The sequence below is a fragment of the Lithobates pipiens genome, unplaced genomic scaffold (genome assembly GCF_037356315.1).
Source record: "Lithobates pipiens isolate NorthernLeopardFrog02 unplaced genomic scaffold, aLitPip1_a1.2 Scaffold_16, whole genome shotgun sequence".
NCBI classification, from domain to species: Eukaryota; Metazoa; Chordata; class Amphibia; order Anura; family Ranidae; genus Lithobates; species Lithobates pipiens.
Genome location: NW_027507748.1, coordinates 269,829,355 through 269,852,662, shown reverse-complemented (window position 1 = coordinate 269,852,662; position 23,308 = coordinate 269,829,355). Strand labels below are relative to the sequence as shown.

The window sequence follows — 23,308 nt, the reverse complement described above, 5'->3', positions numbered from 1 at the left end:
TGCTAGTATGCATCGCATTGTGAAATACCTTAGAACAAAGCCCTCCAGCGGCACACTGACAGGGCTTCCACCTATCCTTCTCGGTTTGTGGACTGTGTGAGCGACCAGAGCTGGAGCCGGAGCCACGATGGCGGGCCCCTCGGTTCAATCGCTGCATTTTGAAGGTCCAGGACAGTATGCCAGACCTCCAGGGTGCATACATCAGCGATGTCACTGGCCACATCCAGGGTGAATATCTCCAGAATTGTGCACACTTAGGAGATGTTCATTTTACCTACAGGTAAGCCTTATTATAGACTTATCTGCCGGTAAAAATCACAAAGCGGACTTTACTATTGCTTTAAGGAAGTGGGTGGAAGAGAAAGGGAGAATTACACCAATAACCTGACAGGTTTTAATACATTTTGGCTGAAGTTTTATTTTAACAGTGTAAGTCCCCATTATTCTCTCAGGAAAGGCTTACAGTCAGAGTGTTTGCTCTAAAAACCAGGGCATTTTTTCAGCAGGAAAGTGGGGGAATGCACTTCCGGCACCTCCAGCACTGAATGTATGTAATGGGAAGAGGTGCTGGATTGGGCTGGAGGGTCTATTGTTGCTGGAGCAGATCTATTTTTGAGTGGCGGCCTATTATTGCTGGAAGGAGATCTACTATTGATGGAGGGGGTCTATTGTTTCTGGCTGCTGGGAGATCTGTTGTTGCTGCTGGGTGGTATTTTGTTGTAGGGGTCCATTGTTGCTAGGGGGGGTCTATTGTTTCTGAGTTAATTACTGCTGGCTGTGCGAAATCTATTTTACTACTTTTCTTGCTATCATTAACAAATTTCATACAAATTACTTAGCACCACACAATTATACTTTGGCTCTGTACTCTCTAAAAGGGGCAGTACTGAGAGGTGGGTAGGGGATGAAACCAAGGAACGGTGCTCAGAGGTGGGTAATGGGTGGAGATAAGAAGTGACTCAGAAGGGGCAGTTCCTGCACCTATTCTCTGAGAAAAAAGTCCTGCTAAAAACATATGGTAAAATTAAGTCTTTTAACCACTTGGGATCCGCGCTATTGCCGAATGACGGCATTAGCGCGGACCTAGATTGCCGGGACTACGTCTATTGACGTCGTCCCGGTCACGAGCGGCCTGTGCGCCCCCTGAGGGGCGCGCGCGGCGCGCTCTGTGATCGGCGAGTCCGTGAGACTCGCCTGATCACCGATCCGTGTAAGGGGTCGATCCCGACCCCTTATCACGTGATCAGCTGTCAGCCAATGACAGCTGATCATGTGATAAAACGGAGCCGGTAATCGGCTAGTATTCCTCCTCGCGCTGACAGCGCGAGGAGAAAAAAAAAAAGCCGATCGCCGGCGGCCGTGTTCGGGACATCAGTCCCGATCACGGCCAGCAATTCAAGCGGACACCTGCCCCCTGCCAGTGCCCACCTGCCACCCGCAGTGCCATCCTGAAATAAAGTAAGTGCCCCCCTGTCAGTGCCACCCAGCAGTGCCCATAGTGCCCACAGTGCCACCCAGCAGTGCCCACAGTGCCACCCAGCAGTGCCCACAGTGCCACCCAGCAGTGCCCACAGTGCCACCCACAGTGCCACCCAGCAGTGCTACCCACAGTGCCACCCAAAATATGCCTCAAAGGTGCTGCACCCCAGTGCCGCCCATCAGTGCCCAGCAGTGCCGCCCATCAGTGCCCAGCAGTGCCGCCCATCAGTGCCCAGCAGTGCCACCTATCAGTGCCACCTATCAGTGCCCATCAGTCCCATCTATCTGTGGTACCTATCAGTGCCCATCCGTGCCACCCATCCGTGCCACCCATCCGTGCCATCTTATCTGTGCCCATCTTTGCCCATCAGTGCCGCCTTATCTGTGCCCATCGGTGCCGCCTTATCTGTGCCTATTAGTGCCGCCTTAACTATGCCTATCAGTGCCCACCATTGCAGCCCATCAGTGCCCACCATTGCAGCCCATCAGTGCCCACCAATGCAGCCCATCAGTGCCCACCAATGCAGCCTATCAGTGCCGCCTAATCAGCGCACTTCAATGAAGGAGAAAAATGACCCGTTTGCAAAATTTTATAACAAACTATTAAAACATGATTTTTTTTTTTTTTTTTTTTTTGCATCTTTTTTTGTTTGTTTAGCAAAAAATAAAACTCCGAGCTGTAACTAAATACCACCAAAAGAAAGCTCTATTTGTGGGAAAAAAATGATAAAAATTTCATTTGGGTACAGTGTTGTATGCCCGCGTAATTGTCACTCAAAGTGCATCAGCGCTGAAAGCTGAAAATTGGTCTGGGACTGAGGGGGGTTTAAGTGCCCAGTAAGCAAGTGGTTAAATATCCATCACCGTGAGTATCTTCCGGTGATTGCTGAATAATGTTGAAATAATTTGAATGCCACTGTTTAGCTGGAATTAGAATAAGTAGTGTCGGCGACCAGTTTGATGTCAGTGGCACCGAACAGAACCTAAATACACAGCGCTTCCACCTCCACTCCACCATCCACTTAATTACATATACCGGTGCTCAGGCTGATGGACGTTTATAAGCCCAGTTGAAGCTGAATTATGATGAATATGTCAGCACCTTGGTAGAATGCAGAAATATCCTTTTATTTACTAGGAACAATGCATAAAATCCACACAAAATACACTGTGTTTTGCCCACTAGGCCTTAAAAATAACTGACAATGGGCCATTAGCTAGTTACCAATAAGGTGCCTCTTATGATGTGAGCTGCCTCTTATGATGTGAGCTGCCTCTAATGGTGATGTCACTTGTTGAAGTTCCAGCTGTGAGCACAGCAATTACAGCGGGTCACTTGCTCAGCAACTCTTCCGTTCTTTAAAAAGAATAAAAGGCGTTTTTCTGAAAGGAGGAGCTGCACAATGAGCAACCCACTGTCATAATTGTGCTGCAGCCCAGACTGTCAGAGTCCATTCACACAGGGGCAACACGACTTCCAGCGCGACTTTTGGAGGCAACTTGGGCATGACTTGAGTATGAATAACAGCGCGACATGGACGACTTCAACACGACTTGGGGCGACTTACAACGCGAGTTTAAGTCTCCTCAGGGCAGACAGAGAATAATCGGCTCTCGACCCTTATCCGAGCACGCAGCCTGGCCAGTCAGGAAAGGGGGTGGAGACGAGCAAGCGAACCGTACCAGGTCGCATGGCCTTAACATGGGGGGTGGGCGCTTTGGGGAAGGGGGGCGCCCTGCGGCCCCCCCACCCGACGCACCTTGTCCCCATGTTGATGAGGACAAGGGCCTCTTCCTGACAACCCTGGCCGTTTGGTTGTTGGGGTCTGCAGGCGGAGGGCTCATTGGAATCCGGGAGCCCCCTTTTAATAAGAGGGTCCCCAGGTGCGCTGCACCTGCAGATCAGTTTGAAAGCAGCCCAATAACCAATACAGAACAGATATGCCCTTATATACACTGAGATTTTAATAATGACCTTTTTAATAACAGTCTTCCATTCAGGTATATCGTTGGCTGTTGCTGTCCCAGGCAGAATGCATTTGGTATCACTCTGCCTGTGACAGGAGTTGACACTAAACAGGAAGCATTAGCTTATGCAGCTCTGCTCTCCAGCTGCTTACTTTCCCTACCACCTGCTTCATTCACAAAATTGATGCTCCGGGATAGAGGGTCCGGAACCCGAGATCTGGGCTTGCCAACCAGCCATCCTAGAGGAGGAGGTCGCGGGCCTTATCAGAGGGCTCTGCGGGCCACTGGTTGGGCACCCCAGTCTCAAGTCTTTTGCAGACTCTAACAGGTTTTCTTTTAAGATTGCCCTGTATTTGGCTCCATCCATCTTCCCATCAACTCTGACCAGCTTCCCTGTTCCTGCTGAAGAAAAGCATTCCCAGAACACGATGCTGCCACCACCATGCTTCGAGATGGGGATGGTGTGTTCAGAATGGTTTGCAATGTTATTTTTTCATCACACATTGCATTTTGCTTTTAGGCCAGATCACCTTCTTCCACATGTTTGCTGTGTCCCCCACATGGCTTCTCACAAACTGCAAACTGGACTTCTTATGGCTTTCTTTCAACAATGGATTTCTTCTTGCCATTCTTTCATAAAGGCCAGATTTTTGGAGTGCACGACTAATAGTTGTCATGTGGACAGATTCTCCCACCTGAGCTGTGGATCTCTGTAGCTCCTCCAGAGTTACCATGGGCATCTTGGCTGTTTCTCTGATTAATGCTCTCCTTGCCTGGCCTGTCAGTTTAGGTGGACGTCCATGTCTTGCTAGGTTTGCAGCTGTGCCATACTCTTTCCATTTTCATATGATAGATTGAACAGTGCTCTGTGAGATGTTCAAAGCTTGTTATAACCTAATCCTGCTTTAAACTTCTCCACAACTTTATCCCTAACCTGTCTGGTGTGCTCTTTGGCCTTCATGATGTTTGTTCATGAAGGTTCTCTAACAAACCTAAAGGTTTCACAGAACAGCTTTGTTAATATTGGGATTAAATTACACAGGTGGTCTCTATTTACTAATTAGGTGACTTCTGAAGGCAATTGGTTCCACTAGATTTTAGTTAGGGGTATCAGAGTAAAGGGGGCTGAATACAAATGCACATCACATTTCAGATATTTATTTGTAAAACAAAATTGAAAACCATTTATCATTTTCCTTCTACTTCATAATTATGTGCAACTTTCTGTTGGTCCATCACATACAATCCCAATAAAATACATTTACCTTTTTGTTGTAACATGAAAAAAATGAGGAAAATTTCAAGAGTATGAATTCTTTTTCGAGGCACTGTAAATACTGGACTGTGGAACTCCTGTACAAAAAGCATTTCACCCACATGGCCTTCAAGGGACGGGTGTCTCTGTAGACCAGCTCTTGATAACATCACTTAGGATGTTACTAGAGTCAAAAGTACCCATCTTCCCCAGCAGTAGAAGCCTATTGTGCATTTTAAGTGATGTATTTTTTCCTTAACTATTGGCTTTACTTATGTGTGTATACAGTACTTTGATGTTTATGGATATACTTTACATTCTTTTCATATTTATTTTGTAGCCCAGATGAAGGGGAGTGTGTTGTTCCCCAAAATGCATTGGATGTTTTAAGCTCTCATATAATGAATCTATTATTTAAACAACTTGGGCTTTTAGCATTTCCTCTGGTTGTGTTTTTTTTTTTTATGTTTTTGAATCATTTTCTGAATACCAGCAGAAGGGGATTAGTGATTAGTGTTTCCAGAGTCGGTGCTTGCCAAATAATTATGTTTTCTTCTCAAATGTTAACCCTTACCATTAAGAAAATTAAATAAAAGTCTCAAGAGCAGAACTATAAAATGCTTTTTCAGTAAACATTGCCAATATACCTCTGTGCTTTACAAATCATCATTTATTATGTTGTCTAGGGATTGTTTTACTTCAGTGGATTTAGTATGCCAATAAGGCATATGAAAGAGCATTACAGAGCCCAAACAGTGTTACTTAATTCTGTTTCGACATGTAGAAGTTCCAAATTTAATATAGCTGCTTCTACTCTTTAGCTTGTACGTGTCTTGCATACGGTGTCCCATTGGGCACAAAATGTGTTTTATCCTTGCACTCAATCTTTCTGAAATTGAATTCTGGTTTCTATTTTCTTATGTTTTAGGTTTAAAAGTGGAATGGCAGGAGAGTGATCTTAAAAAGCGTATATTAACTGTGCCATCAGAGATTTATGAAAAGGGCTATGTTAAAGACGTGGATGATGGATTAAGGGTAGGTTCATTTCTAGAGTTTGATCATTTTAAATGTGTGTTACCCATGTCTGTTTTGTATTATAGTTATGTCTAACGTGTATCTGGCTCCTAGATATAAGATAGAGATATAGATTTGCTTTGTCTATAGTCAAGGCCAGATTTTCCATCACTGAAGTCTGTACGCACACAACCTTTGGTGTACAGTACATTAGCCCTCATACACATTTTCTTGTTTTGGTCCTATCTTAGCTTAGGTTATAGAAATAATAATACATCAATAAGCTGGTATTCAATGACTGTATTTCTAGTGATGAAGGGACAAACCATGGTGAGCAGTAACTATACAGTGAAAATTTTGCCTCTTCCACCTATAGGCACAGGTCAGCTAAGCTTAAAAGTAAATTTTTGGTCTTGACTTACAAAGTTTTATTTTTGCAGACACTTTTTTGTAATAAATCCCCAAAATGAATTTTAAAGAACAATTACTTCCCACAATAGTGACAGCTAACAAAGTACACTAGCACCTACAACAAGATTACACATTTTATGGGTCAAATATTTCATTTTCTTTGCCACCAAAGCTTCTCAGCTTCTTTATGAATGGTCCTAAACGCTCTTTCACATTGAGGCAGTATTAAACCCTAAGTTGTAAGCTAGCTGTTTGCATTAGGCACCATGCATTTAGTAGGTACTAGGTTGTTGTTGCTCTTTTCCTTTTTTTTTGTACCCCAGTCTTGCCTATATAGACTGTCCCCACTCTCTCTACCTTTAGTGTTACCCGAGAATCTGTAGTTAGGAGCACATCAGTGATCTTTGGGCTACATGTCCTATGATTCCATGTGTGCTGTCATACTACGCATTCTCTCAAACACAGCACCAAAGCCCTGCCTGTACTGTTGTTTGAGCAGATTTGCAGTATAAGGCAGCACTCCCGCACCTTGTTCAGGTACAGGTGTTTAGAAATGCCCTAACGGTGCATGTACTGCGCCTGAGCCCGGCACAAAACCATCTGGCTGTACCAGGATTGTACTTGTCAGGGTGCCTTCAGGGGAACCCTGTGTGGGAAGGTAGACACCCTTCGAGCAGAAAATACGCACACCACACTTTCAAAACCAAGGTAGGCTGCAAAGGCTGGGGACAGGAAACAATCATTTTCGTTTGCTGCTACAGCTATTATTATTATTATTATTATTATTATTATTATTATTAGATTTTTTTATTTTATTTTATTTCATTTTATTACTTTTTTTTTTTTTTGCCTCTGTTTTAACTTCTCTGCATGTCACTTATAAACATTGCAAATATTTTCTATGTTATTGAAAAATTCCATCTGCTACTGTTTTGTTGAAACTGACAAGTGGCTTGCACCCACTTTCTATTTCCTGGGTGCTAAGGCCCCTTTCACACTGGGGTGTTTTTCAGGCGCTACAGCGCTAAAAATAGCGCCTGTATAGCGCCTGAAAAAATATGGCCCCTTTCACTCCAGTGTGAAAGCCCTCCGGCTTTCACACTGGAGCAGTGCGCTAGCAGGACGGTGAAAAAAGTCCTGCTAGCAGCATCTTTGGAGAGGTGAAGAAGCGGTGTATTCACCGCTCCTACCCATTGAAATCAATGGGGCAGCACGGCTATACCGCCGGCAAAGCACCAGGTTTTAACCCTTTTTCGGCCCGCTAGCGGGGGTTAAAACTGCCACACTACCGGCCGCATACCGCCGCTAAAACGCAGACGCCGCTGCACTTTTCTGTAGGAGTTCTGTATCAGGAACAATGTACCTCAATGTTGTCACTGGTAGCATGATGATAATAAAGCATTTGAGCTATTGGCAGTGTAGATACAATAGGCCCAATTCACAACACTTTAACCTATGGGTAAATAGCTTTTCTTTTTTATTTAATGTGACTGTAATTTTCAAATCTCCTTGGAGAAAATGCACAAAGCACACCTAAATCCAAGTAGGAATACACATGATGAATGTATTTAGACAACATTTGCTTATCCCAGAGTTCAGCTTTAAGAAAATATAACATTAGTAAGTTCATAGGTTTGCTTTTATCCTACATATTTTATACATGTAACCTGCCCTGAATCTCTGCACAGAACAAATAGGGTTTTCATGCTGATTATGTTTGTTTGTTAAAGGCTGCTGAGCAAGTAGGATACCCTGTAATGATAAAGGCATCTGAAGGTGGGGGAGGAAAGGGTATTCGCAAAGTGAACGGCGCAGAAGATTTTCCCAACCTTTTTCGACAGGTAAATTTATTACATTTCAATATTAGAAAATATGCATGCTGTTTTTGGTGTGGAGTTCTTGTTTAGTGAAGTTGACAATACAGTAAAACCTTGGATTGCGAGCATAATTTGTTCCGGAAGCATACTTGTAATCCAAAGCACTTGTGTGTGTCAAAGCAAATATCCCCATAAGAAATAATGGTGACTCTGATGATTCGTTCCACAACCATTTATTCAGGTGTCTTTCAGTTTATAGTCCATATAAAAAGCAATGTGATAGGTTGTGTAACCATTAAATGTCCATCCACAAATGGCAGCCTCCACAAGGGGATTGGAAACAAAATCCAGCAGAACCTACAGTGCATAAAAGAGAAAAGAGGCGCCTCTAAGTGTAGCAGTATTGTTACATTTAATGAAGGTACAACATTTAGCAACTCACATGGTTGATGATTAAAACATGCACATCTAAGTATGCAGGCATCCGGGTTAAAGCTGTCCACATAGACCATCCTCTGCACCGCCGGCTCTCGCAGTTGTCAGTCTGCAATCGTGACCGGGAAGACTACCCTGCAGTAAAGCGATCTGAAAGTGTGGCTTGAAGCGCTCATGGAGCGCAGTGTGGAAGGGATGACATCAATGGTGGTGAGGAGGGTGATCTAATGTGGATAGCTTTACCCCAGTTGTCTGCATACTTGGATGTGCCTGTATTAATCATCAACCATATGAATTGCTAAATGTTGTACCTTCGTTAAATATAACCATATTGCTATGGTGCCTCTTGTCTCTTTTATACTCAGTATTGACATGACGCTACTTGTATATCAAGACATCGCTTGTAAGTCAAAATTTATCAAAAAATGTTGCTTGTCTTGCAAAACGCTCTCAAACCAAGGTTTTTCTATACTGGTAAATAACTTGCCATGCAGTTGTAATGTGTATTACCAACACCATACTGCTTTTAGCACCTACAAAATGCAGTTAAAAAGGCACAAGCTTGTTTTGGAAAGTGTGAGCTCACGTTCAGCGCCCCCCTTGCTTCCCTTTGGTGATGGTGTAGCTTTTCAGTGGCCTATCCCATCCACAACCCTAGTCCATTTGGTAGTCTCCATAGGATTGAATTATGAAAGGCAAATGGGGTCTGAGGCAGGTTCCCTTGCAAGGTGAACACAATTTGATTTTAGTAAATAACTGAATTTAGATGCGTGCAAAGTCTGGCACTTATGTAGCTTCAAACATTCTGGCAGTGTCCTCCAAAAATAAACAGAACGGTCTCTGTCCTCCAATATACAAATACAGAAATTATTATTATACAGGATTTATATAATGCCAGCAGTTTACACAGCGCTTTACAATATAAAGTCAGACAGTACTGCAACAATACAGCGCAATACAAGAGTAAAATCCTGATAGAAAAAACAGAAACAAAATTAACATCTACATGCATACATGTTAAACAGACATAATTTTTTTTTTCTTTTATACTCCTGGTGCCAAGGCTTGGATTGCTATTTAACAAAGAACTCCGGACAATTTACTTCTTTTTTGAATAGACTAGGGAGATGGTGCAAAGAGCAAGAGTCATGTGCAAAGTTTGGTAACTCTTATCTGATAATTTAGTGTAGTGAGATTAGCTAGAAGAACCTCTGATTGCTTACTACTGATCTCTCTCATTTTGTAAATTGCCACTAATCCTTTAAGTGTTTTACTGAGTAACCATTATTGCTTGGGCACATTGATCTTACTATACTCGTTTATATTGGACAGCTTTGTTCATGTCTTTTTCATAAAAAAAAATTTTTTTAAACCCAAGAACAAAAATCTAATATATTGTAGCTTACCAATCCTTAACTGTGGTGGCTGCATTCGTTTTTCTTTTTTGGGTACATTTTCTGTAATACTGAAAAATGCCTCTTTATTCTGCCAGAAATCCAGAGTCTTTGTTTAGATTTCTATTCAGTACACAGATTATTACAGAGTTCTTAGCCTTTCCTGTTGTCTTCTGTGAACGACACACCCCTCTCTCCTATCTACCATAGATGAAGTGAGTTGTTTGTAGTGCAAAATAATAGAGCAGCCCAAGGTGACAACTCTGCTCCTTCATTCATACAGTACAGTAAGTGTTGCCACCTTAGGACAGGACGTGTGTTGCTAGCAGTGACTTCAGGTGAAAACAAAACCTAAGAGGCCAGAAATAAATAAATAAAAACAAATAAATCCACTACATCTAAGGACTGATGAGTTGTAGTATGTTCCAGTGGAAGCGTGTGACTTTAGATTTAATGGATTTCATTTTTTTTTTTTTTTACATGCATTTGTTTTTTTTTACATGCATTTGTTTGCCCGTTATTAATTATTACTTTAATTATAAAGTGCATCCAAAAAACAGAGCTGTAATTGAGTAGAACACGCAGCTTCATACACAATGAGGCTTTCATGGATGCATACTGAAGCCGCGGTGCCTTCTGTTTAGGTTGACTGAAAGCAATGGGATCTTTTAGGCCTCTTGCACTCAGTACTTAAACACCACTTTTGCCATTTTTTTTTTTCAGTCCCTAAACACACCTCTATGGTTGGCCTATGTGGCCATGCACACATAGGTGTTTAAAGTTGTATTAGAAGAGGAACGTTTTAGAGGATAAAAAAGACACCACCAGTGCATTCAGGAGAGCAGTGTTTGGGCAGAAAAAAAACACTGAGCGTGTGTAAACATGCCTACATGCTGGGCATGTTTAGTGGTTGAGTGTTCACTCCTTCCAGTGGTCAGAATAAATGAATATTCTGGCCAGTGAAATGAATGAATGCCCAAACACTTGTCGTGCCTAAAAATGTTTGCTAAACTTGGCTTTAAGTGCGTTCTTAAGCTCCTTTTTTCTTACCCTAGAGCAGTGATGGTGAACCTTGGCACCCCAGATGTTTTGGAACTACATTTCCCACAATTCTCATGCACTCTGTGGTGTAGTTGAACATCATGGGAAATGTAGTTTCAAAAAATCTGGTGTGCCAAGGGTAGCCATCACTGCCCTAGAGCAAAGGCGTCCGGTGAAAGAAAAAAAAGTCTTGTGTGCATGCCTTACTGTTCAAGGCCATGGCAACTGTTTTTTTTTTTTTTTTTTTTTTTTTAAATCTATATGAAGCGGTACCCCTATAGGGGCTGCAGAAAGTAAAGTAGTAGTTCCACCTGCCACCCTGCCCAACCTGGCATTCACGTCCAGACACTCCAAGACAGTGAACAGTCCATCAGTTTTGTTTTTGTTATTTTATTGAGGGATTAAACTTTGGATGGGGTAAGGGAATTATGGGATGCCCAAAATCAATAGCAGGAATCAATATGATGATCAATTGGAACCTCTATTTACATCTTCTAGAGCTCCAGTCTCCTCCAGCACAACACTTACTGTATTTGTAGACTGTTTTTCCCTCTCCTGTGCAATACTTGGTTCCTGGCACAGCTAGCACATGGTAGGCCCAACTCTAATCCAGTCAGATCTGAGAAATCTCCATTTGCTGGAGGGACTGCAGGCCCCTTTGGTGTAGCAGCCAATGGTGAAAGAAAGTGTTTTTTTTTTTTTTTTTTTTTTTTTTTTAGTGCTAGCTGTATTGAGATGGACTACTGATCCTAGTCAGTTCTGTGCTGACTGACAGCCCTCCTGGCTGCAGCCACCTGACTTCAATGCCAGCAACATCACAGTCTCTCCCGTGGGCTCTACATCCACTCCTGACATGCCTCTCCCTGCTCTCCTGACTGTGCCTGTCAATAACCGACACCTGGTGGATCCCTCCTGAAGATTTGCCCGGCAGTGTTCCCCGCTGTGCTCTCCTGCTCCTGTTCAGGACACAGCTTGGGTTATGTGGGGTTCTTTAACAGCTCCAAGCCCCTTGCCCAAGGTCACCCCCCTAGACTGGGGGGCACCATCCAAGGCCCCAACAGCTTAACACTGTCTCTCAGTCCTTCCACCTGAACAACTCCTCCCCAGCTGGGCTGACTCTAGGTATTTAAGGAGGCTTGCCCCTGCCAATCCAGGTTGGGGATTGATCAGGGCTCCTTAGAACACCCCAGACAGCTCCACCTTTCTTTCACTCCTTCCTAGAAGCAGAAGGGAGGTAACCAGGAGGTGAAACTAGCTGTGAGTCACCAGCCTACTCTAAACCACTCCCAGCCACAGATCAAAACAAACAGGCCTAGCTTTCAGCCTAAATTTACCTGCACTGGCAAAAATCTCAACTCTAGCACCTACCTAAGTAGTGGGTGCTACCGGTATATTTCAGTAATTTTATCTTTGCCTAAGATATAAATTTTTCATAAACCTTTTTTTTACTCCTTGATTTTATTTTATCAATTTGCCATGTAAGAGGTATATTTTATTTAGGAAATTTGAAATGAGCTGTGCATTTCACACTTGTTTTTTTTATTTTTATGAAAGGTCCAAACGGAAGTTCCTGGGTCTCCAATTTTTGTGATGAGATTGGCCAAGCAGTCACGGCACCTGGAAGTACAGATTCTTGCTGATCAGTATGGAAATGCCATCTCACTCTTTGGCCGTGACTGTTCTGTTCAGCGTCGTCACCAGAAAATTATTGAAGAAGCACCGGCATCCATTGCTAATACAACAGTGTTTGAGGAGATGGAACAGGTGAGACTGCATATTATGTACATACAGTAGCTATCCTAACTGTGAGTTGAATTAACAAGACAAAGCTTTTGTAGTGAAATTTGAGAAATCCTTACTATATGTTTCTGTTCACATTCATACGGCAAACCTAAAAAAATGGAAAAACATTGCTTACCTTTCTAGGTGTTTGTTTGGAGCAGGTCATCATAGGCAGACTACAAGCTACTCTGAACAATTTGAATTGAGAAGAAACTCAATCTGCCCCTACCCACAAACAAGGGACACACAAGTTTCCTCTCAATAACATACAATGCAGGAGTTAAGATTCTAGAACTTTAACTATATGTTAGGACCGACAGTGGTTAATAATGAGATCTGCCAGCACAGTACAGACAGTGTTAATGAAGGTAAACATTAACACTTCAGTCCCCACTACATCACAGAGGAGAATTTAAGTTTTTTGGAGTTTTCAGAAAAGAGCAAGTAAGATATAAGCAGCAAGCTCTATTTGTGTTTTTTTTTTTTTTTTTTTGTTTGTTTTTGTTTTTTAATGCTACATGAATGAGAAAATGTAACAAATTTTAACCGTATTCACGCCAACGAAACATATATGTGGTATATGTGGCCTCACTGGACTGTGTGGCCGCATATATGTGTATCTGCCTTTGTGCTGGGAGCACTCCGCACAGCGTGCTCCCAGCACAGAGTTCGGGGTCTCAGCGACAGCCCCGGGTTCCCTACTAATGATAGGGACCCAGATCTCCTGGTTCCGGGTCACCTGATCCCTGTAATAGCCTTTGATTGGTTATGACATTGATCAGTCACTGTGAAGCCCGCCATCTTTTCACTCTCCATCCTTGTGTGTGAAAATAAAAAATACCTAGATCAAGGTTTGAGCTAGGTCAGTACCAGGGTCAGTATATTTTGAGCAGGATTTTTTTTTTTTTTTTTTTTTAATTCGTATTAGTGTCAGTCACTGTTTGTTTTTAGTTAGGATAAAACAAAAAACAAAATGTGCATTATTTCTGGGCTGTACTTCGGGTACATACAACAACTAACACACATATGTGGTGCCACTGCTATCGCCCGGAGCAGGAGAATTTATTTTGGCTTGTTCTTTGGTGGTAGGTTATGGTAGTAACAAGAAATATGTAGCTAAATAAAAAAAAAAAAAAATGAAAATACATTTTGTGTGTGTGTGTGTGTGTGTGTGTGTGTGTGTGTGTGTGTGTGTGTGTGTGTGTATATATATATATTTTTTTACTATTTACCACCAAGTGAAAGCCCAATTTGCCCTGAAACTAACAAGGTATAATCCACCTGTGTATATATACGGTTTTACTAACACATGTCAAAATTGCAAATCTGTGCTTGGGCATTTCGATTTGTTTTACCCTTAGGCATGAAGGTTAAAGTAGGTGGTGTTCCAATTCTAAATACACTGAACACATCAGAAAAATTTTGAACACCAAACGGTGACAAACCCTACTGAAGTCTGTGGGAGCTGTATCTTGCTATATTTTCTGCCATTTTTCAAGGCTATTTTGCAAGCTAATCTTCAAAAAGGGCATGGGTATCTGGGCACTGCCATAAGGGGCAAAAAAAAATGCTGTTTACCATGGAGAGGGTTTTGTTAATATGGCAACACTGAAATAGTGAAAATACACCAAACCTTAAGGCTCACATCTAGGCGTTGCTATTTTACAGGCGTTTTTGCGGTATTTTTGTACAGGCGTTTTGAAGTTCAAAAGGTCACCAATGTAAAAGAATTAAAACACCTGTAATCTGTCAAAAAAGAAGCTCATGTACTTTTTCTAAAAGACGGGCGTTTTGCTTTAGGCGACAGAACGCTCAGATGTGATCAGGGACCATTGAATTGAATGGGATTTGTGTTATTGGGCTTTCTAGTGCTTAGAGCAGAAAAATGCCCAAAAACGCCTAGATGTGAGCGGAGCCTAAATACTGTGCTTGGGGATGCTTTAAAAGTACACGTGAAGTACAAAACGGTAAAACAATCAACATTGGGACATGGTGCTCTACAAAGGGGGTCAATGCTGCAACCCTTTCAAGGTAACCTCCCGGTATTGAAAGGCATATGGCCTGATATTGTTCAGGATGGGGGGTATGAGCCTGAATGCCCAGGAAACTTATTTTTAAAAGCATTTTTTTTTTGTGAGTTGCAGAAAATTTTTTGAAAGCCTTATGGCTATAGCTTTAAAATTTCAGTTGTGGTGATCTGCTTGAAGGTTCCAAGGAGGTCTCCTGTCAGTACATGAGCATAGGGCACGTTGGTTAAAGTGCTGGACTGCAAAACCTGTGTGTCAGAAACCCTTGATCCCTATGGCCTTAGTTGAACTCTTTTAATATTATTATTCTCATAAACTGGTGGCAAGAGCACTCATCTTTCTCATTAGAAGAAGCCTAAGGAACAGATTGAAAAGTATTCTATCTTTTTTTATCTGTCAACAAGTGTCCTCTTTTTTGTTTTTGCTCTCCACGTTAAGACCCCCCCCCCCCCCCCCCAAGCTTGGTTTCCAGTTCACTCACAAGGTCTTGCACTCAGTCTGCCAAAACCTCAGGCATGCCCTCCTCTGCAAGGTGCACCCCCACTTTACAGAGTAATAGGGACGCTTTCCAGAGTGACACCTAAGGCGCTTGGGTGCAAGGGGGTGTCATCCCTGGGTAGCAAACTGGAGTTTTTGTTTTCCCACTTCCATCCTTCCTGTGTTATTGAATAGATTAGCAGATTAGAGATTCCCTTCTTGAGTCTTCTGGACCAACGTTTCTTTGCCCCAGTTCCTATGGCAGAATGGTTTCAAGGATTTTACTCTAACCTGTTGTGTTTCCAAACCCAAAGGGGGCATCTTCTCCATCTTGGGTCTCAAAGCTATGAATGTCTTTATTTGAACCTAGAAATTCTGTATAGAATCCACCAGGTCTTTCATCGCCTCCCTTCACTAGGTACACATTAAGGACACTTGCCTGAATGTTCTTATCTTGCCAGTGCAGTCTGGACCAGGATTTGGCTAGGTTTCTGCCTTTCCTATGTTTTTCAATTGGCCTCTCCCACCTTGATTAGGACCTTTTGTATAGGGAGTTTTCCTATGTAGCTCCCCTTATTTGTATCCCTGTGACTACATGAGATCTTAACCAGTTCCTGACTGCCCTCCGCACATATACTGCAGCAGGGTGGCCCAGCTGCATGAACCGACGTACCTGTACTTAGATACTGATAGATGTACAGTAGATGTACATCAGTGATAAATTATGTGTAAACAAGGCAAATCCCCATTCTGATGTGGGAGGAGAGAGAGTTCAGCTGTTAGTGATCAGCAACAGCAATCTCTCTCTACTCCCAGTCAGTCTGTCCCCCTGACAATTAGAAATCACCTCCCTGGGGAACACTTAACCCTTTGATCACCCCTAGTGGTAACCCCTTCCCTGCCAGTGCAATTTATGCAGTGATTAGTGCATTTTTATAGCACTGATCACTGTATTGGTGTCCCTGGTCACCAAAAAGTGTCACTTGGGGCCAGAATTGTCCACCGCAATGCCACAGTCCCACAAAAAATCGCTGACCCCCCCCATAACTAGTAAAAACAATAAAAAATATATAAAAAGTCCCTAAATCTTTCCCCTATTTTGTAGATGCTATAACTTTTTTGCGCAGACCAATCAATATATGCTTTTATTGCGATTTTTTTTTTTTTTTTTTTTTTTTTTTTTTTTTTTTTTTCTTCTCTCCATGTGACAGCATTGTAGAAATTACCCTTTGCTACAATGTAAAGTAGTAAGTGTACAGCTTGTATAACAGTGTAAATTTGCTGTCCCCTCAAATAACTCAACACACAGGCATTAATGTCTAAACCGCTGACAACAAAAGTGAGTACACCCCTAAGTATAGTTATTTTAAAAGTCAAAAACAATGTAAGGCTTACTTGAATTGAGGAGCTTTTTTGCGTCTTTTTTTCTAAAGCTCCTAAACTTAACTCCATTCACCTGTCCATGTAAACATAGGCTTTTAGCAGAGTTTAGGAGCTGCCATGTTAAGGTGAGGTTAAGCCTCCCTCTCCTGAATAAATAGGAATGTTTTGACCGCAGGAAAATGCAAAATGCGTTTTTGCCGCATCTTGCGTTTTCCTGTGGCCGTGGTCAGGAGCTGTTGGTGTACATAAAGCCTTACAGTACTTTGGCTACCACTATGGTCTGTTAAAATGTGCTGTTAATAATGGAAATTACACATGGTCGGACATTCCGACAGAAAATGTCCGATCGGACCTTGTTGTTGGATAATCCGACTGTGTGTGGGCTTCATCAAACTTTTTCCGTCAGAATGTCCTACCAACAAAGTTTGAGAGCTGGATATAAAAATTTTCCGACAACATGATCCGATCGGACTGATCGTTTGTAGAGAATTCCGATCGGACAAAAATGCCACGCATGCTCAGATCAAATTCCTAGACCAAAGCTATTGGCTACTAGCCTAAACATAGTCCCATCTTAACTAAATAACGTCATCACGTTCCGAACGATCGGATTTTCCGACAACTTTGTCCGACCGTGTGTATGCAACACCAGTTTCGGACAAAATCCATTGGAAAAATCCGATGGATTTTGTTGTCGGAATGTCCGACCGCATGTACGGGGGCTTACAGTGTAGCTTTGCTTTGTAATTTTTTTTTTTTTTCCTAAACACCTAAGCACATTGTTTAGGTGTGGCCTGACAAAGATAAACGAAAAGCAGAATTTCTACATTCCATTCTAAGTGCCCTTACAATTATATGTCCAGAGGTTACAACCATGCAAATCAACCACATTGGTTAACTGTGTGTGATTCCCTGACTTTACCACTCTTCCTGTCAAAGACAAAGACTCACCCAAGCTCTGCCGCACAATTGTAAAGTAATGAGCTGAATATCGGTGCTCAGGCTTGTTTTGGCCCATGATCATCAAAATAGCAAGAAATGCCAGCAACACGGTTGCTTCTTCTTACAAATCTTTATTTGGCACTAACAGCAGTGCTACATCTATAGTACTAATGCATTTCAGCCGGAGCCTTCCTCCTTGCACTGTGCCGCTCCATCTGCCCCTATACTACCCTAGCCTTTCTATATACTACCCCAGCTTGCCCCTAGACTGCTCTAGCTTGTCTATATACTACCTTAGCCTGCCCCTATACTGCCTTATACTACCCTAGCGTGCCCATTTAGCCTCTCTATATACTACCCTATTCTAGCCCACATACCATTGAACATAATGGTATGCATAGAATTTTGCATATAGAGGTGCTATATATATATATATATATATATATATATATATATATATATATATATATAGTGCTGTTGCATGTAAATCTGACTTCCTGATACATTTAATTTTAGTTTTTTAATTATCATGATATAAAATAATGGATGTGGGGGCCTTTTAGTGTGTGTGATTTTTTTTTTTTTTTGGGGGGGTGATGGGGGGCAGCATTTCAATCTTGGGCCCGGGCAGCACAGTGTCTTTGGTCAGCCCTGATTATGTCTTTACGTCCAAGTTTCATAAACAGAGGTGCAACTTCAAAATAAAAAATCCCCCAAAAAACTGTACTCTCTTACCTTAATATATTCCCAACATTAAATATTAAGAAATTTGTTTTTCTTTATGCAGCTTAGTAGATACCCCCTACTTATTCAGTTGTGTTTGTGTTCATTTTGATGTCCATTTTCGATTTAGTTTTAGTCGTATTTTAGTCATATGAATTGTTTTAGTCTTATTTTAGTTGACTTTTATACAATTAACACTGCCCTTGACACATGATGCTCAAAATTTGTAACACAAGGGGCCTACAGAAATCTGTGAGGATATATTTTTCAGGAAAAATGCAAACGCTTTGGAGGAAGTCCAAATTTGGACCCTCTCACTATATTTTCACAATTGTCCTCAATGCCTGCAATTGTAATAAAAATGTAATCCAAATTGCACAACTGTTTGCTGTTGCGTTTGTATTATAATGCACCTGGGCCATATGGTATGCTTTAATAGCTTAGCAGCTAAACTGATACTTTTTTACCCAGTTAAAGATCACCTACAGCAGATATACTGTGGCAGGGGAGCTCCATTGCGCTAAACGATGTAACTGTATGTAATGTCGTGCAATAGACACTGGGGGGTGGGGGTCGGGGGGCTGGGGTGGTGTGGCATGCGTGCTGATTAGACAGAGGGCAGAGGGGAATTTAAAAATATGCAGTACAATACATATTGGCCTACATTGATGAAGAAATCTGAGTTTTAACCACTACAATACAGGGCACTTTCGCCCCCTTCCTTCCCAGCCCAATTTTCAGCTTTCATCGCTCTCCCACTTTCAATGACAATTGTGCGGTCATGCTACACTGTACCCAAATTAAATTTTTATCATTTTGTTCGCACAAATAGAGCTTTATTTTGGTGGTATTTATTCACGACTCCGTTTTTTTATTTTTTGCGATATAAGCGCAAAAAAAGCGGAAATTTGGGAAAAAAACTATTTTCTTTTTTTCTATTTTAAAAGAAATCCAATAAATTCAAATCAAATTTTGACAGAAATTTAAGCCAAAATGTATTCTGCTACATGTTTTTGGTAAAAAAAAATTCCGTTAAGTTTATAATAATTGGTTTGTGTGATCACGGACATATGTACGCAAATGATCATGTACATATGTGTGCAGGTGATCACGTACATATGTGTACAGATAATCATTGGGATATGTGGTGGGACATGTGTGTTTTTTTATTTTATTTTTTTTATTTGGGGACATGTCTTTTTATTATTTGGGGACATGTGTGGTGACATGTGTATTGTGGTGACATGTGTGTTTACACTGTAGGTTTATACTAGACTGGTGATCAGTTAGTAAAAAGCTGTAAAAACAGCTCATACTCACTGATCACCAGCCGGCTGCAGCGATCTGCTCTCCTCTCCTCAGTGACGACTTCCGTGTGAGGAGAGGAGGAGCCGATTGCCTAGCAACCGGCTGTTTGTTTACATCACATGACGGCCGTGATTGGACACGGCTGTAATGTGATCAGGAGGGCCAATCAGAGCCCTCCTGCCGATCCAAGATGCGCCGTGTCCGGGTGACACGAGCACATCGGGATTGCGCCGCTGCGCGGGTACGCGCGCGATCCCCCTCCTTCTGACGGACGTTCCAGAACGTCCTCTTAGAAGTAGAGATCTCCCACCCGGCTGTATATGTACATTGGCCGGGTGGGAAGTGGTTAAAAAACATTTTATTGGATGTGTTTTTATAACATTGTTTTTTTTTTAAATTGTCTGTAATTTTTTTGTTTATAGCGCAAAAAATTAAAAACCGCAGACTTGATCAAATGCCACCAAAAGAAAGCTCAATTGTGGGGGAAAAAAAGGACATCAATTTTATTTGGGTACAGCGTTGCACGACCGCGCAATTGTCAGTTAATGTAACGTAGTGCTGTATCGCAAAAAATGGCCTGGTCATTAAGGGGGGTAAACCTTCCAGGGCTGAAGTGGTTAATATTGTGCTGCATGTGTATCAACAGCAATCCACTTGTCCATACTGCACCTATATGTTAACTGTCAGAAAAGAGCCTTGTGCAGGATAGATCCTATTTACAGTATGTATGTACCAGCTTCTAAGAAAAGGCTAGACTTTGAGCCCAGGTTCACACTGACAGCGGGAAGGAGATTTCCTTCCCGCATGTCAGTTCCAACTTTGGGGGCGATTTCAGAGAGGTTTCTGCACAGATGTCTATGGAAATCGCACCCCCAAGTCACAAAAAGTAGTACAGAAACTACTTGTGGGAAAGGCAGCGTCGCAACGATTTAGCTGGCAATTTCCGTAGATTTGGCATGCAATTTGATGTGTAAAATTGCATGCCAAATCGCTCCAATGTAAATCTAGACTGTGGGGTAGTTTTACTAAAACTGGTTCACATTGAATCTGGTGCAGCTCGGCATAGCAACCAATCGGCTTCCAAGTTTTATTGTCGAAGCTTAATTTAGTCAGCTGAATATAGAAGCTGATTGGTTACTATGCACAGCTGCACCAGATTCTGTATAAACCAGTATTAGTAAATCTCCCCAAAGTGTATCGTGTAACATGTATAATCATTTGTATCAGGTCAAATGCAACTACAGCTACTTGTTAAACTCAGCCTTGAAATGAAAAATACTTTTGCTCGGAATCACAAGAAATATTAATCGTAAGCAACCTTACAAGAAAGTCAGAACAGGCAGAAAAAATGAACACGTATAAGGATTTGAGCGATTTTGACAAGGGCCAAATTCTAATGGTTAGACAAAATTGCAGCAAACTGGTAACAGGGGCATGGGCAGCCAAGGCCCATTGATACATGTGCGGAGCAAAGGCTTGCCCGTGTAGTCCAATCTAATAGAAGAGCAAATTGCTGAAAAAATGTAAAGCTGATTCCGATAGAAAATTGTCAGAACACACAGTGCATCAGTTTGTTGTGTATGGGGCTGCACAGCCACAGACCAGTCAGGATGCCCGTGCCCACAGCCAAAAGCGCTTGCAATGGGCACATGAGCATCAGAACTGGACCACAGAGCAGTGGAAGAAGGTGGCCTAGTCTGATGAATTTAAGGATGGTTTGAGGAGCACAGCATTAAGTTTGAAGTGTACGGCCTCCAAATTTTCAGATCTCAATCCAATCAAGCATCTGTGGGAATAAAAAGTTTGATCCATGGAGGACCCTAGCTTGCAATGTAAAGGATCTGCTACTAACAGATACCACGGCATACCTTCAGAGATCTAGTCTCCAGGGGTTTTGGTGGATGGTCATAATGTTATGGCTGATCAGTGTATAAGGTATAAAAGGGCAACTGTTCCACAGTATATTGATGACTTGGCACAGTAGTCCTGTCATTAACATGCTGTCATCATTAACATAAGAACTGAAGAGGGAGTGCTAGGCTGTCGTGGCCTTCGTGGGCGCTCCCCATTCTGGGGGGGGGGGGGGGTTGTGACCTTGGGCCTGAACAGGAGGCACAGAGAGGAGTCAGGGAGAGGACAGTGGGAGCTAGTACTGCCAATCAAGTCTTCAGGAGGGAACCACCGGTGTGTGCAGCAAGGAGGGCTGGTGAGTTACATGTGCTATCGGATGGACTTGAGAGGCATGCCAAAGAGGACTGGGAGGAAACCGTCAGAGCTGGATGTTGTAGCCAGTAAGGATTGCAATGTCATGGGCAGGAGAGTCAGGCAGCTGCAGCCAGGAGGGCTGGCAGGGCCTGAAGAGGGATTATTGGGAGCAGTAGTCCACCATAGGTCAGCTAGCACACAAAGACTTCCTGTTCTTTTGGTACATTAAGGGGACCCACGGTCCCTGCCTGCAAATGGCAATTTCTACGGCTTGACTGAGTCAGTGTTAGGCCTAACCATGTGCTAGCTGTACCTGGAAGTGAAGTGTTGTGCAAGAGAGAGAGAGAGAGAGAGAGAGAGAGAGAGAAAAACAGTCTACAATCAAGTGTTGTGCTGGAGGAGACTGGAGCTGTAAAGTGTATATAGTGTCCCCACTCACTGAAAATACAATCAACCAATTGTTTGTTCTCCTGGGCATCCCATATACTCCTATCCCTATACAAGTTTAAATCCCTCAATAAAATAACAAAACAAACAACTGGATTGTTCATTGTCTCCAAGGTAATTGGGTAAGTGAATGCCGGACTGGGCAGGGTGACAGGTGGGCCACAACTTTCAGCAGCCTCTACAGGACCGCTACATTTACTTAGATCAAAGTACAAACCAGGTGTAGCGTGTCAATATAAAGTATACTTAGCCATCCGTCATCATCCACAGAACAAATATCTCGGTAGGCAAAGAGTGCGAGGATCCACATGGCTCCAGTGGAGGCTGTACAGGCTGAGGAGCATCATTCTGTGATGCGTTTTACCGTAGTGGCATCATCAGAGGGCCATGCATCAGCTACTTACAGCAATGCATTTAAAACCTATATAGAGTAAATGAGTCACATGAAAGTGCCGGTCATATACTCCGCCAACCTGGTAGAACAGATCTGCTGAAAAACAAAAGCATACAGTGTTGCGTCACAGCAACGGGACCCATCATCCAGCCAAACCATGGCCTAGAATGTGTCCCCCTTGGACCCAACAGCAGTGAAGCTCAAAACCAAAGCAGCTTAAATTACGTTGACCTATATCAAATCAACATTTAAATAAAAAGAACAGATCAAAATGTTTGCATAAAAAACTAATTCCAATTCAGTTTGCACAAATACAATTATTGTAAATCGTATCCATCCTGAACATGTATTTGTTTCTATTAAAGATTATTCAAGTAATTGCAGGTATCCCTGCCCTTTTAATCACTATCATGCACTATGCAGTAGAAATGGAGATATGTTTGCACTCAGGTCCTAGATGACTTCCATATATACAATACATGGGATCCTGAAGAGGTGTAACCACATGTTAACCTTTTACATGTTCTTATGCCGCGTACACACGACCAGACTTTTCGATGGACCAGGTCTGACGGTCTTCCCGATGGCCTTTTCGGAGGAGTTCCGATGGACTTTCTGAATGAACGGACTTGGCCACACACAATGACACCAAAGTCCGACGGATTTGACCGTGATGACGTACGACCGGACTAGAATAAGGAAGTTCATAGGCAGTAGCCAATAGCTGCCCTAGCATCGGTTTTCGTCCGTCGGACTAGCAGACAGACGAATGGATTTTTCGACCGGGCTCGAGTCTGTTGAAAAGA

General features: G+C 42.4%; 1 protein-coding gene across 2 annotated transcripts in view; it reads left to right on the top strand.

The window, feature by feature from the left end:
- The window catches only part of ACACA (acetyl-CoA carboxylase alpha), a 480,408-nt gene that overhangs the window by 33,523 nt on the left and 423,577 nt on the right, over positions 1 to 23,308 (top strand). For both annotated transcript variants that reach the window (XM_077481395.1, XM_077481394.1), the window contains exons 8-10: positions 5,631 to 5,737; positions 7,858 to 7,968; positions 12,369 to 12,578. In XM_077481395.1, the coding sequence (XP_077337521.1) occupies positions 5,631 to 5,737; positions 7,858 to 7,968; positions 12,369 to 12,578 (428 nt within the window). The remainder of the gene's footprint in view (positions 1 to 5,630; positions 5,738 to 7,857; positions 7,969 to 12,368; positions 12,579 to 23,308) is intronic.